Below are 12677 nucleotides of genomic sequence, written 5' to 3' on the forward strand. Positions count from 1 at the left end.
GTCTCCCCTTCCAGACCCATCTTTTTTATCTAAGAAAAATGCTGTATATAAATTGTATTTTAGCCTTTGTTTTTCTATATGTTGTTTGTTTTGAGACAAGATCTCATGTAGCCCAGGCTTGAGTTCACAGTGTAGGAGAGGATGACCTTGAGCTTACCTCTTCCTGCCTCCATCTCCCAAGTACAGGGGTTATAGGCTATCCTATCATACCTGGCTAGAAATGGGATTTGTTTATAATGTATTCAAATGACCTAAAAGAAAGAGCTATTATCTGTGTTTTCACCATGCTCTCCTATGCTGGGTTCCTTCTGAAGATTTTTATCTTTTATAGCAACCTTCGGCATCCTAACCTGCTGCAGCTGATGGCTGTATGTTTGTCCCAGGACCTGAAGAAAATTCGTCTGGTTTACGAGCGTATCACAGTTGGCACACTGTTCAGTGTCCTCCATGAACGAGTAAATGGTCATTCTATAGATTTCCCCCAGCTGTCCTTCCTCTTCTCCCTGCCCTCTTCCCTGCATCTTTGCAGAGTCCCCACTGGGAAGATAAACCTGTAAATCCTTTTCCTGTATTGCGTGTGGATAAGACTGATAAGTGTGTGTTGGAGCTAGTGTGATTAGTTTTTTTCACATTGCTTGCTTGCTTGCTTGAATTGTGTGTCTGTATGTGTGTGCATTACCATAGAGGACTGAGGATGACTTGTTGGAAAGAGAGTTCTCTTTCTGCTGTGGGTTTCACAGCTTGAATTTAGGTCACCAGGCTTGACAGCGAGCACCTTTACCCTCTGAGCAATCCTCCTGGCTCTAATACAATTCCTCCTCTCCCTTCTTAAGTTTCACAGGTTTCTCAGTGTCTCTGCCTCTGTCTGTGTCTGTCTGTCTGTCTGTCTCTCTCTCTCTCTGTGTTCATGCCACAGTTATCTATATGGAGGTCAGAGGATAACTCTGGTTCTCCTCTTCCATCTTTATGTCTTTATGTGGGCTCTGGTGAATGAACTCAGGTCATCGCAGCTCATTAGACTTATGTCCCAACTGCTTTACCTGCTGAGCCATCTACTGGACCTTGGTTTGTTTTGAGACAAGCTTTAACTATGTAACCTAGAGTGAAAGGGCCTCCCTGGCGGTTCCTGCAGCTTAACCTGGAGTGCACTTTCTTCCGGCCCTTTGTGATCTAAAGCAGCTCACCTGTAGGGAAGGAGCTGAGGTTAGAGTTGGGGGCCTGCATCAGGGGAGCTACAATCATTTAACCTCACTGCTATTTAGGCTCCCCATGTGCTAAAAGAGGAAGCTGAGAGACACAAATGAAAAGCTTTTGGAACTTTGTCCCTTGCTTGCAGAGGTCCCAGTTCCCAGTGTTGCACATGGAAGTGATTGTGCACTTACTGCTCCAGATTGCTGATGCCTTGATATACCTGCATTCCCGAGGGTTTGTCCATCGCTCCCTTAGCTCCTATGCTGTCCACATTGTCTCTGCAGGAGAAGCAAGGCTGACCAACCTGGAGTACATGATGGAAAGGTAGGTATAGCCTGCATCATAGCTTCCTTCTTAAGAGGTTCTCACTGGGGGCCTTTGTTACAGTGTTGAAATCTAATTTGTTCAGGACTCATAATAGGTGGGGAAACTGTCCACAGCACAGAAAGAAGTTTTCAAATGCCCAGCTCTGTTTGCCAAGGCTATACAGAGGACTGCTTTAACATTGTTGTACATGTGGTGGGGGGTGAGGGAGGAGGGGGAGGGGAGTGGAAGAAAGATGGCAACTTATGGTACTTCACTTTGCTTCTACCATGTGGATCCTTAGACTCAAATTCAGGCTTGGAGTCAGGGCCTTTACCACTGAAGCCTCTTACCAGCCCTCTTTTTCTCCCTGAGATAGAGTATTGTATACAGCTCAGTCTATCCTCAGACTTACAAAGTAGTCCAGGCTAGACTTGAACTCACAATTCTCTTTCCTCACCCCCCTCCCCACTTTGGTTTTTCGAGACAGGGTTTCTCTGTGTTATCTTGGCTGTCCTGGACTCACTTTGTAGAGTAGGTTGGCTTTGAACTCACAGCTATCCACCTGCCTCTGCCTCCCAAGTGGTGGGATTAAAGGTGTGCACCCTTGTTTTGTTTTTTGTTTGTTTGTTTGTTTGTTTGTTTGTTTGAGACAAGGTCTCTCTGTGTTAGCCTTGGCTCTCCTGGGCTTTTTTTGTAGAACAGGCTAGCCTCAAACTCACAGCGATCCACCTGCCTCAGCCTTATGGATTAAAGGTGTGCACCACCACACCTGGCTTCTTCAGCTTCTTAAGAGCTGTTACAAAAAAAAAACAAAAAACCAAAAACTGTTACAAGCGTGTGTTGCCACATCTTGGCTAGGAAGTTACTTCTGCTTAGGGTATTCTTTATTTTCATAAACATGTAACATGCATATTAACCAATGTATATCAAAGCCTCTACCATGTGCTCTAAAACTTTCCACTTACAACAGTTAGTTATATTTTTTCTTTTTGTTTTTTGAGACAGATCTGTGTTTTGTAGACCAGGCTGGCTTTGAACTTAGAGATCCTCCTGCCTCTGCCTCCCAAGTGCTGGGATTCAAGAGTAGCTATAAAAGTTGTATTTTGATCCCACCAAATGTACACACACACACAAAACCTTTCAAAGGGTCCTTATTGCCTGTAAGAATTGGTTCAAGCAATTTTTTGGAGTATGAACGTCATCTCAATGTGCACACTTCCCAGGAAGGCCTCTGATAATATTATACTGTCATCCTTTCCCACTTCCCCCTGCTTAGTTTTATTTACCTTTTGAGACAGTCTCAAATAGCCCAGGATAGACTCATACACTTGCTATATAGCAAAGAATGGCCTTGAACTCTTGATCCTTTCAAGTGCTGGGATTATAGGCCTTTACTGCTATTCTTGACACTGTCTGGTCATTTGAACTCACTTTCAGTATTTCTCATCATATCTACCATATCTAGTATACCTTGCATATACTTATCTCCCTACTCTTGTATTTTTCTTTTCTTTTTAAAAATTAGTTTTAAGCCAGTTACAATGGTGCATGGCTGTAATCCCAGCACTCAGGGAAACAGAAGTAGGCAGAACACTATGAATTCAAGGCCAGCCTGGCCTATAAATAGAGTTCAGGACAGCCAAGGCTACAAAGAGAAACCCTGTCTAGGAAAAAATTATTTTTAAAGTCTATGTATGTGTTTCTGTGCATGGGTTATGTGCACATGTGTGCAGCTGCCTGAAAAGGACAGTGGCACCAGATCTTTGGAGCTATAGTTATTGGTATTAAATAATCCAACATAGGTGCTAGGAACGGAACTTGGGTCCTCTGAAAGAGCAGGAAGTGCTTTTAACAGTTAAGCCATCTCTTTTTGGTTTTGGTGGGGTTTTTTTTTGTTTTTTGTTTTTTGTTTGCTATGTGGTTCTGGTTGGCCTGGAACTCATTGTGTAGACTTGGCTGGCCTCAGATTTGTGGCAGTCGGCCTCTGGAGTGTTGGGATTACAGCTATGCTCAGATATAATTTTTAAAACATTTATTTGTATATGTGTGTGGATGCACATGTGCATTTGTGTACACATTCATGAGGAGACTAGAGGAAAACATCAGTGTCTTCTTCAGTTGCTCTCTACCCCAGGGCTCCTCTTGTCTCTGGATTCTCATCACTGAGATTATATAGAGGCTGGGGCTCTCAACCTTCCCCATCATGAAATTCTCAACACTCTATGATAAAGGAAAACACTTCTTTTAGTAGCACACAGCCGTACTCTGTAGTTATTGTAAAAAGAGACCTGGCCCCAGCAGAAGTAGTTCATGGTTTATGCCTTGTCATCATCTTGTTACCATTAGTGTGATTTTTTTTTTAAAATGTTCACCCAAAGGAGACTTTCCCCAGAGATAAGCATGTTTTATAGAACCTGAAATGTACAGGTTAAGACAGTTGTATCTGTAACAAGCAGGACTCACTGTATAAGCAGATATTGGCGGTGTTATTTCTTAAGGGAGATCAGCAGATGTTGCCCTTTCCAGAGAAGAAGAAAGGGCAAAGTCAGTGTTAGCTTTGTTGTCAAAGGTCGGAGATAGTTTTTTATTCCAATGTAATCTCATAATTAGCATTAAAGCTTGCTGTTGTTCCTTTCTCCTTCACTCCACCCTTTTGGAGGTGATTAATCTCATAAAAGCCTCCAATTTTAGAATTCTGCTTCATCAGGAGCCGGGTGTCCAGGGTGCATCTTCTTTGTTACTTAGTAGGTGGGCTTGGAAGTCAGCACCATTCTTAACTTCATAGCTCCTATAAAGGGAGGTAATGACTGGAGTTGTTTAGGGTGTAGGGTCCAAATAACATGTTCAGAATGATCAGGAGGAAAGGGCGTGCTAAAGGTGTCAGCCCCAAATTCCAATTCCAGTGGCTATCCCAGGAGTCTCAGAAGGTTTTTAGTGCTTTTATTTTTTGGCTGTTTGCTTTTAGCTGTTTAACTGTTGGGTCTCCGACTGTTCCTACTTTGTTAGCACAATAGCAGCACTCTTTGTTTAGGAACATGCAGGCCCTCCCTTCTCTGCTGTTACACACTTAGACCTCTTCAGGAGGATGGCTTCTGCAAGGGAATCTGTGTGGTCCTGTACTGTGCTTGCTGCTTCACCTATCTGTGCCCTGTCATTTATAGTCTAGTTAGACAGATCATCACATTGTATTTCTAAAGATGCTCTTCTTCTCTGGTGCCTGGGATTTGATCACGTCTCCTTGGCGGGGCAGCCCTGTGGGCACACAGAGGAAGAGGATGCAGGCTATCCTGGTGAGACCTGATAGGCTGTCGTCAGATGGTAGGGGAGGACTAGGGGAGAGGAATAGGGCAGAAGAGGGAGGGAAGGTGGGAACAGGAAGAGAACAATCAGGATGTGATGTGAGTAAATGATTAAAAAAAAAAAAAAAAAAAGATGCTGTTCTTCTAACCCAGGCCCACACCAGCTGCGGTTCCCAGCCCCACTGACAGTGGGATGAGGACAGACGTCTTTCAAGCCTGCCCTGGGTTTCTTTCTATGGTAAAGTGGGAGATTCATTACCTTGAGCTGTATTAGCTCATGCATTTTTATAAACCAGGTATAAGGTCCCATCCAATTAGGAGGCAGGCACTAGTGGGCCCATGTTCTTGGTTTTGGTTTTTGTTTTTCGAGACAGGGTTTCTCTGTTATACAGAGTCCTGGCTGTCCTGGACTCTCTTGAACTCACAGAGATCTGTCGGCCTCTGCTTCCTTATTGCTGGGACTAAAGGCATGCACCACCACACCCGGCTGGGCCCATGTTCTTATATAGCACGCAGGGCCATTGGTCCAGCTGTGGCACTGTCCACAGTGAGCTGGGTCTTCTTACATCAGTCATCAACCAAGAAAATACATCACAGGCATGCCCATAGGCTAATCTCATGGCGCCACTCTTTCAGTTTAAGGTCCCTCTTCTGAGATGATTCTAGCTTGTGTCAAGTTGACAAATAGGCAGGGCAGTTGTGCTCACTCCGTATTTGCTGCATGCGTGTAGATGAAAGGAACACCTAATGGTACAAAATCAGGCTTAACTACGTTGGCTCTATAATCCAAAGCAGCTCAAGTGTTGAACTTTTTGCTTGGTAATACCATCAGAGACTTCAAAGGCTGACAGAAATGACACCATTGGTCAGTTAGGAGTGCCATCTGCTGTTGAGAAGACAGCATAGCAGTTTATTCTGGTTTTGTGCTCCCATAGAAATAGCAATCCTGAAGTGAAATGAAGTTTCCTAACCCCACCTTCCTTTATTTTTAAATTAGGGTGCTGGGGATCAATCTCAGGCACTCAAACATGCCAGGCAAGTGCTGCACAACTAAGCCACAGCCTCAGCCCAGCCCAAGGTCCAGAGGGATGAAGAGATGGTGTCCAGTGACCCAGACAGTTGCGAGGAACATAACTGAGGTAGAGCCAGATGGTAGAAAATGCTCGTAGGCCACAGACAGGGCAGTCTGGAAATTGAATGCAGGAAGATCAGCCAGGAGACATTGGCATGGTGTCAGGAAGCCACAGTAGAAAGAGTGGGTTGCAATGAGGAGCAGGTGTTACCAGCTGCCAGGGCTGCAGTTAGGGTGAAAGGAAGGAGAGAACGGTGAGAGATATACTGAGCCTGGTCTCATTTGGGCTCGCTGCCTCAGAGTGGACCGTCAGGCAGAAATGGCAATCTGCCAGTCATCAAAGCCGCAACAACATACCTTTCTTTGTAATGTAAGTTGATAACCCAGGAGTCCAAATAGCTTTCAGTTCTGCGTTCTTTTTGGGTAATACTCTACTTGGGCATGTTAGTTTGTTTAACATTCTTGTTAATGAGAATACTGCATCTCCTGGCATTAAAAAAATCAGCAGTTTTTTTTCCTACTCTTAATTCCTCAACTGAATCTCTAGAGCAGCACAGCACTTGACCCTGCAAGTGGTGCCACATGGCTACACCCAAATGTGATTCTACTGAATTTAAGTTCAGTTTAAATTTAAATTAAATTAAAATTAAAACTAATCCCAGAAAACTTAACTGCCCTGCATTGACAGCCAAAACAGCCTCTCATCCTTAGGACCACTCTTCCCCTTTTCCATGTTGGCAGGGAACACAGACTCCTCCTCCCAATACAGTACACTTGAGCTGCATCCCCAGTCCTCTCATCTCTCTTTAACAGAGAGAAGAAAGGGAGAATAAATAAGAGAAAGGATTTGAATTCTGGTTAGCTAAGCCAAAGAGGCCTGAGGTTCCTTTGAAGAAATGCCCAGCTTGAAGCATGGTGGCTTCTCAGAATATAGATTCCCAATGCCTTTGCGGGTGTAGCTGAGGATGATCACTTATCCAGCATGCATGAGGGTCTGTGTTTGGTCCCTAGGACCCCATAAAACAAAAACCATGACCTAAAAGCCTATTGACTTTTTTTGTGTATGTGATTTTAATGTAATTTATGCTGATTTAATATGTAATTATATGATGACTATTTCAAATATATATATTAAATATGTATTAAATCTATGTGTATATCACAATATACAAGGGTCCAGTTTAATATTTAGCAATACAAATAAAAAGCCAGCATCAGATTTTCTAATTCACGGCTTTCTGACCTCACTGCTCTCTGTCAATGGCCCTGCTGGGTGGATAGGGAGGTGTGGAGATGGATCTGGTAATCTGGTAGGACTTGGGGAGGGTAGGTGAATATGATAAAAATACATAAAATTGTACAAAATTCTCAAGGAATTAAAATTATTCCACTAAATAATGGAGTATTTCCATTATTATTCCATTAAAATAACTCCACTGATAGGCACTTTATTTATTTATTTTTTTTGTTTTTGTTTTTGTTTTTTTTTATTAATTTATTCTTGTTACATCTCAATGTTTATCCCATCCCTTGTATCCTCCCATTCCTCCCCTGATAGGCACTTTAGTCTGAGTAGCCCATCTCCTAAAATCTATAGTCATGCCAACCCAGCAAAGAACTTACACTCTTTCACTTTAAAAAATCTATTGTTTTTTGTTTGTTTTGTTTTTTGTTCAGACAGGGTCTCACTGTGTATCCTTGGCTGGCCTGAACTTGATATGTAGACCAGGCTGGCATTGAACTCAGAGAGATCTACCTGCCTCTGTCTCATGAGTATTAGGATGGATGTCTTAGTTTTCTGTTGCTGTGACAAAGCACCACAACCAAGGCAACTTATAAAAGAAATTATTTAATTGTTGTATGCTTTCATAGATGAGAGTCCATGATGGAGGAGCGAAGGCATGCTGGCAGCCACAGCTGAGAGCTCACACCTCGAAGCACAAGTAGGAGGCAGAGAGAACACAGGGAATTGTGCTAGTCTTTCAAAACCTAAAAGCCAGCATCCCTCCCAGTGACAGACACACCTCCTCCAACTAGTTCACACCTCGTAATCTTTCTCAAACAATTTCACCAATTTAGGACTACCTATTCAAATATATAAGTTTAGGGGGCCGTTTGCATTCAGACCATCACATGGAATAATAAGCACGTGATATCACCTTGAACTTCTCTCTTACTTTTCAGTAACCGTTTAAACATATATTTTATGTATATATGTGTTTTGCCTACATGTATGTATATATGTGTGTCATATATATGCCTGCTGCCCATAGAGGTAGAAGAGGGAGTTGGACTTCCTGGATCTGCAGTTACAGGCATTTGTGACTTACCATGTGCTGGGAACTGAACCCAAGTCCTTTGCAAGAGCAGCAAAGTGCTCTTAACCACTGAGCCATCTCTCCAGGCCTGTAATAGTAGACCTTCTTTCCATTTTTTGAGACAGGGTCTTAAACTTGCTACATAGCTTAATATGATACTGAAGCTCGAGTCCCCCTTGCTCTTCCTCCGGTTAGATTGCAGCCGTGCACCACCACGCCTGGTTTATGTAGTGCTGGCGCAGGAACTCAGGGCTTCGTACATTTTATATGAACATTTTACCAACTGATCTACATCCCCAGCCCCGTAATAACTAATGAGCAGTCATCAAACCTTCGCCAAATGCCTGCCATTATGGTCACATTATTTCTTTCTTGGTGGAGTGAGTACTTTATGCCCCACAGAGTGAGTGTTGCCACATCCATAATTTCATTTGCTTACCATGACAGCCATGGGCAGTCAGTACTGACTTTACCTCACCCTGAGGCCTCTTGTTGGCTTGGGAGACATTTAGGGTGGTCTGAGTTGACTCTTAGGGGGTCTGGTTGATAAGGTAAGAAGTGTTTTAGGTCAATCAGTGAACGTTAGAACTAGAAGGGCTCATTCCCCAGAGAACATGAATGAGGTCAGAAAAGAAGCTGTTATTGGCCGGGCACTGAGCCTTTAATCCCAGCACTCAGGAGGCAGAGGCAGGTGGATCTCTGTGAGTTCTATGCCAACCTGGTCTTTGTAGCATAAAGGCTCGTGCCACTAAGCCTTGAAACCCAAGGTCAACCCCTGGGTTCTACATGGCAGGAGGGAGAGCCACTTCTCCCAAATTGTCCTCTCATCTCCACATGTGCACTCTGGTACACACACAAATACTTGTACACACAGAAAATAAAGGGAAGAAAAAATTTTGTTTCATTTATTTTTTGAGACAAGAGTTTCTCTGTGTAGCCTTGACTGGCTTCGACCTCACTGAGATCCACCTGCCTCTGCTTCCCTGAGTGCTGGGATTAAAGGTGTGCGTCACTGCACCCGGCCAAACAACTAAAACTTAAGTAATAAAACTTAAGCACAGGCCGGGCATGGTGGTGCACACCTTTAATCCCAGCACTTGGTAGACAGAGGCAGGCGGATCACTGTGAGTTCCAGGCCAGCCTGGTCTACAAAGCAACTCCAGGACAGCCAAGGCTACACACAGAAACCTTGTCTCGAAAAAAACAAAACAAAACAAAACCTTCAGTACATGCAAGGTATAATAACCAAAACTAGTCTGTAGCTGTTAAATTGCGCCTCCTAGTGGCATTTTCCCTCAGCCTCTGCTCCTCAGCTCTGGTGAAGCTGGCTCTTGGAAGGCTTGCTCACACAGAGTGCTGAGGGGGGAGGCGGGGTTAGGAGGGGTATAGGGGGTGAATGTGTGTGCCTGTGCGTTCTCAGGTAGAAGGGAGCCCGGTTCTTACATTCTCTGCGGGGAAAGGGAGCCCTGGGGCTTGAGGAAGTATAGAGTAGCCCAGCATCCTTGGCCAAAAATAAGACAGCAGAGAACTAGGTTTTAATTTACGCTCTAAGTCCCATACATTTGGTCTAGAGGTGAGAGTCTGAGCTAAGCTGATAAAAGGAGAGAGAAAGAGAAGCCTAGGAAAATGGAAAAGAAGGACAAAAGGGCTGAGAAGACCGAAAAAAGGGACAAAAAGGTTCTCCTAACTCGGAGAATCCAGGTTTTCAAAGCCCTGGGTTGTAAATTACAGGAGGTGTACTCGGAATGGATCCTCTTTTTAATTCAGGGCTCTTTGAAGTGTGTCCAAATGGGTCCAAGATAGTCACACCTTTCTGCCAAATGGGATTTTAAGGTTTCTTTCTGGAGACAGGAGAAAGTGTTTCCCTTTATCCGTAGGCAGGTAAAAGCTGGCGTCTCCAGAGAGGAGCTGGCTCAGACCTCTGCCCAAAAAAGTCCCTCATGTAGCTAATAAAATAGTACTACTTTAAAAGTAGGTGATCAGGGTAACTTTGAAATTAATGTCTTAAAAAAAATTTAATGTCTTGGCCACAAGAAAGAGCATGCCAGGCAGAGGGAGCTGCTCGTGCAGAGTGGAAGAGGTAATGTCTTCCTATTAGAACAGAAACATGCTTCCTGTGGTTTGAGTGGAGTGGTGAAAAGGAAGAGTGGCCACATAGGATATGGAACACAGTGTCAGGCAGGCAAGAACAGTGAGGACCTGTAAGCACTGGAAGAGCTCCAAGGCAGCACGTTAACTCAGAGGCTCCAGGACATTGTTATCTCAAAGAAAATATTGAAGTGCACTTTGTGGTGATCATCATGACTCGTGAGACTCATAAGACTGCCCCGTGTTTCCTTCCACAGCCAGGACAACGGTGTACACAGGGACATGACTCGGGTGCCCCTCCCCACCCAGCTGTACAACTGGGCTGCACCAGAAGTGATCTTACAGAAGGCAGCCACGGTGAAGTCAGACATCTATAGCTTTTCCATGATTATACAAGAGATCTTAACAGGTGAACCAGGAGCACATTAAACTGTGACCAACGTTCTTTCTTTTAGCTTAGCAATTTCCCCCCAGTAGTTACTTGGTTTTATGAAAATTCAGAACTTGAGAAAAAATATTTTTAAAAAAAGATTTATTTATTTATGTATATAAGCACTGTATTGCATGTATGCCTGCATGACAGAAGAAAATGTCAGCTAGAAGAGGGCATCAGATTCTGCTATAGATGGTTGTGAGCCACCATGTAGTTTCTAGGAATTGAACTCAGGATCTTTGGATGAGCAGCCAGTGCTCTTAACCTCTGAGCCATCTTTCCAGCCCAGAAAAAAAAAATCTTGAAGGATTTTTTGTTTGTTTGTCTGAGACAGGGTCTCTATTATGTAGCTTTGGCTGTCCTGGAACTCACTATGTAGACTAGGCTGGCCTCAAACTTACAAAGATCCACCTGCCTCTGTCCCCTGAGTGGTGGGGATAAAACCATGCACCACTGCCCCCAGCTTCAAGGATCTTCCTTATACTTATTACACATAAGACAGTTTCCCAGAAATCTTTAACTGTTTAAGCTCAGAAAAGCTCATAGATCTGCTTGCTAGTGATAAGGCATTTAACAGATGATTAATTAATTAATTAATTAATCCCCTCCAGGGCTGGGGATTAAACCTAGAACAAGAGCTCTGTCACTAAGTTGTACTCCAGCCTCCAGAGCAAAGGTTATTTGAGTATTCATTTGAAGTTTATTTGAACATTTGTGTTCTTTGTAATGTACCCCTTTGGCAACTTACAAATGAAGGAAGGTTGGGTTTTGGAGAGTAGACATGAAGCTGCACACTCATAGGGATCTGTAAATGTATATACAGTGTCTCTTGAGAGGAATGAAAGCCGCTTGAAACCTACATGGCTTCATGTAAAGTGCTTGCATAACTGAAGACAAAAGGACTCTTTCAAGAGAGAGAGAGACAGACATAGCCACAGGCATACACCCAGAGTAAAGCCACATTCAGGGTAGGGAAGAGGCCAGAGACAGCTGACCTTTTGATGTTTGCAATCCCAGAGGCAAAACTACACTTTCTGTGAGATGAATTTATGATCTCAGCTTGATGCTCAAGCATTCCCTTATCCTCAGATCAGCTAGGGACGCCCATGTGTGCATGATGCTGACACTACTGTTTGCTGTCTCTGGCAGGTATTTCCCTAGTATATAGGTAAAGTGGCTCTTTGTCTATAATTGGCCCTTAGCTGCTGAGCCCTCTTTTCAGTCCCCACAGTACCTGATCATGTCCTGCTCTCACTGATATTCTTCTTCCCAACTAGTCCCCTTCTTACTGTCTGTCTGTCTCTTCTTTCCATGACCAGTGAGCTCTGTTAGGGTTGCTTACAGGAACATGGTTAAGAGGGTATTACACAACATAGGCAACTTACCAGTATATACATCACTGAAGAAAATCTGGTTCCCTCTCTCACATTTATCTCAATGTTATTTGTACCCATTACTTTTTCCTTATAGACAGCATACCCTGGAATGGCCTGGATGGCTCAATTGTTAAAGAAACCATAGCCCTGGGAAATTATTTAGAAGCTGATGTCAGGCTTCCGGAACCTTACTATGATATTGTTAAGTCAGGTATCCACGCCAAGCAGAAAAACCGAACAATGAACCTACAAGATATTCGGTATATTATGAAGAACGACTTAAAGGCAAGCCCTGAAATTGTGAGAAGTGCGTTACTGCTATTTTGAGTTACAGACCAGGAAGCCAGAGACCCAGATTTTAAAACTTTGGGATTGGAAGACAATGGCACATACCTGTGGATGCCCTCCATGCGAGCACATGGGTTGGGGATGGGGTGCTGAAGTAGGATCAGGAGTTTGAGATCAGTCTGGATTATGTAGAGGGTTCAAAGCTGGTGTAGGAGTACATACTATGACTGGGTCTCAGAAAGCCCCCAGAGTTCTGGAAAGCCTCATTTTATTATGCTCTGTGTTGATGAGGAAAGGCTGTTTAAC

General features: G+C 43.6%; 1 protein-coding gene across 1 annotated transcript in view; it reads left to right on the plus strand.

The window, feature by feature from the left end:
* Tex14 (testis expressed 14, intercellular bridge forming factor) overlaps nt 1-12677 on the plus strand; it is a 175080-nt gene that overhangs the window by 124267 nt on the left and 38136 nt on the right. The window contains exons 8-11 of the mRNA XM_051158901.1: nt 332-455; nt 1337-1515; nt 10532-10683; nt 12178-12368. Coding sequence (XP_051014858.1) covers nt 332-455; nt 1337-1515; nt 10532-10683; nt 12178-12368 — 646 coding nt within the window. The remainder of the gene's footprint in view (nt 1-331; nt 456-1336; nt 1516-10531; nt 10684-12177; nt 12369-12677) is intronic.

The sequence above is a fragment of the Acomys russatus genome, chromosome 16 (assembly GCF_903995435.1).
Source record: "Acomys russatus chromosome 16, mAcoRus1.1, whole genome shotgun sequence".
Lineage (NCBI taxonomy): Eukaryota > Metazoa > Chordata > Mammalia > Rodentia > Muridae > Acomys > Acomys russatus.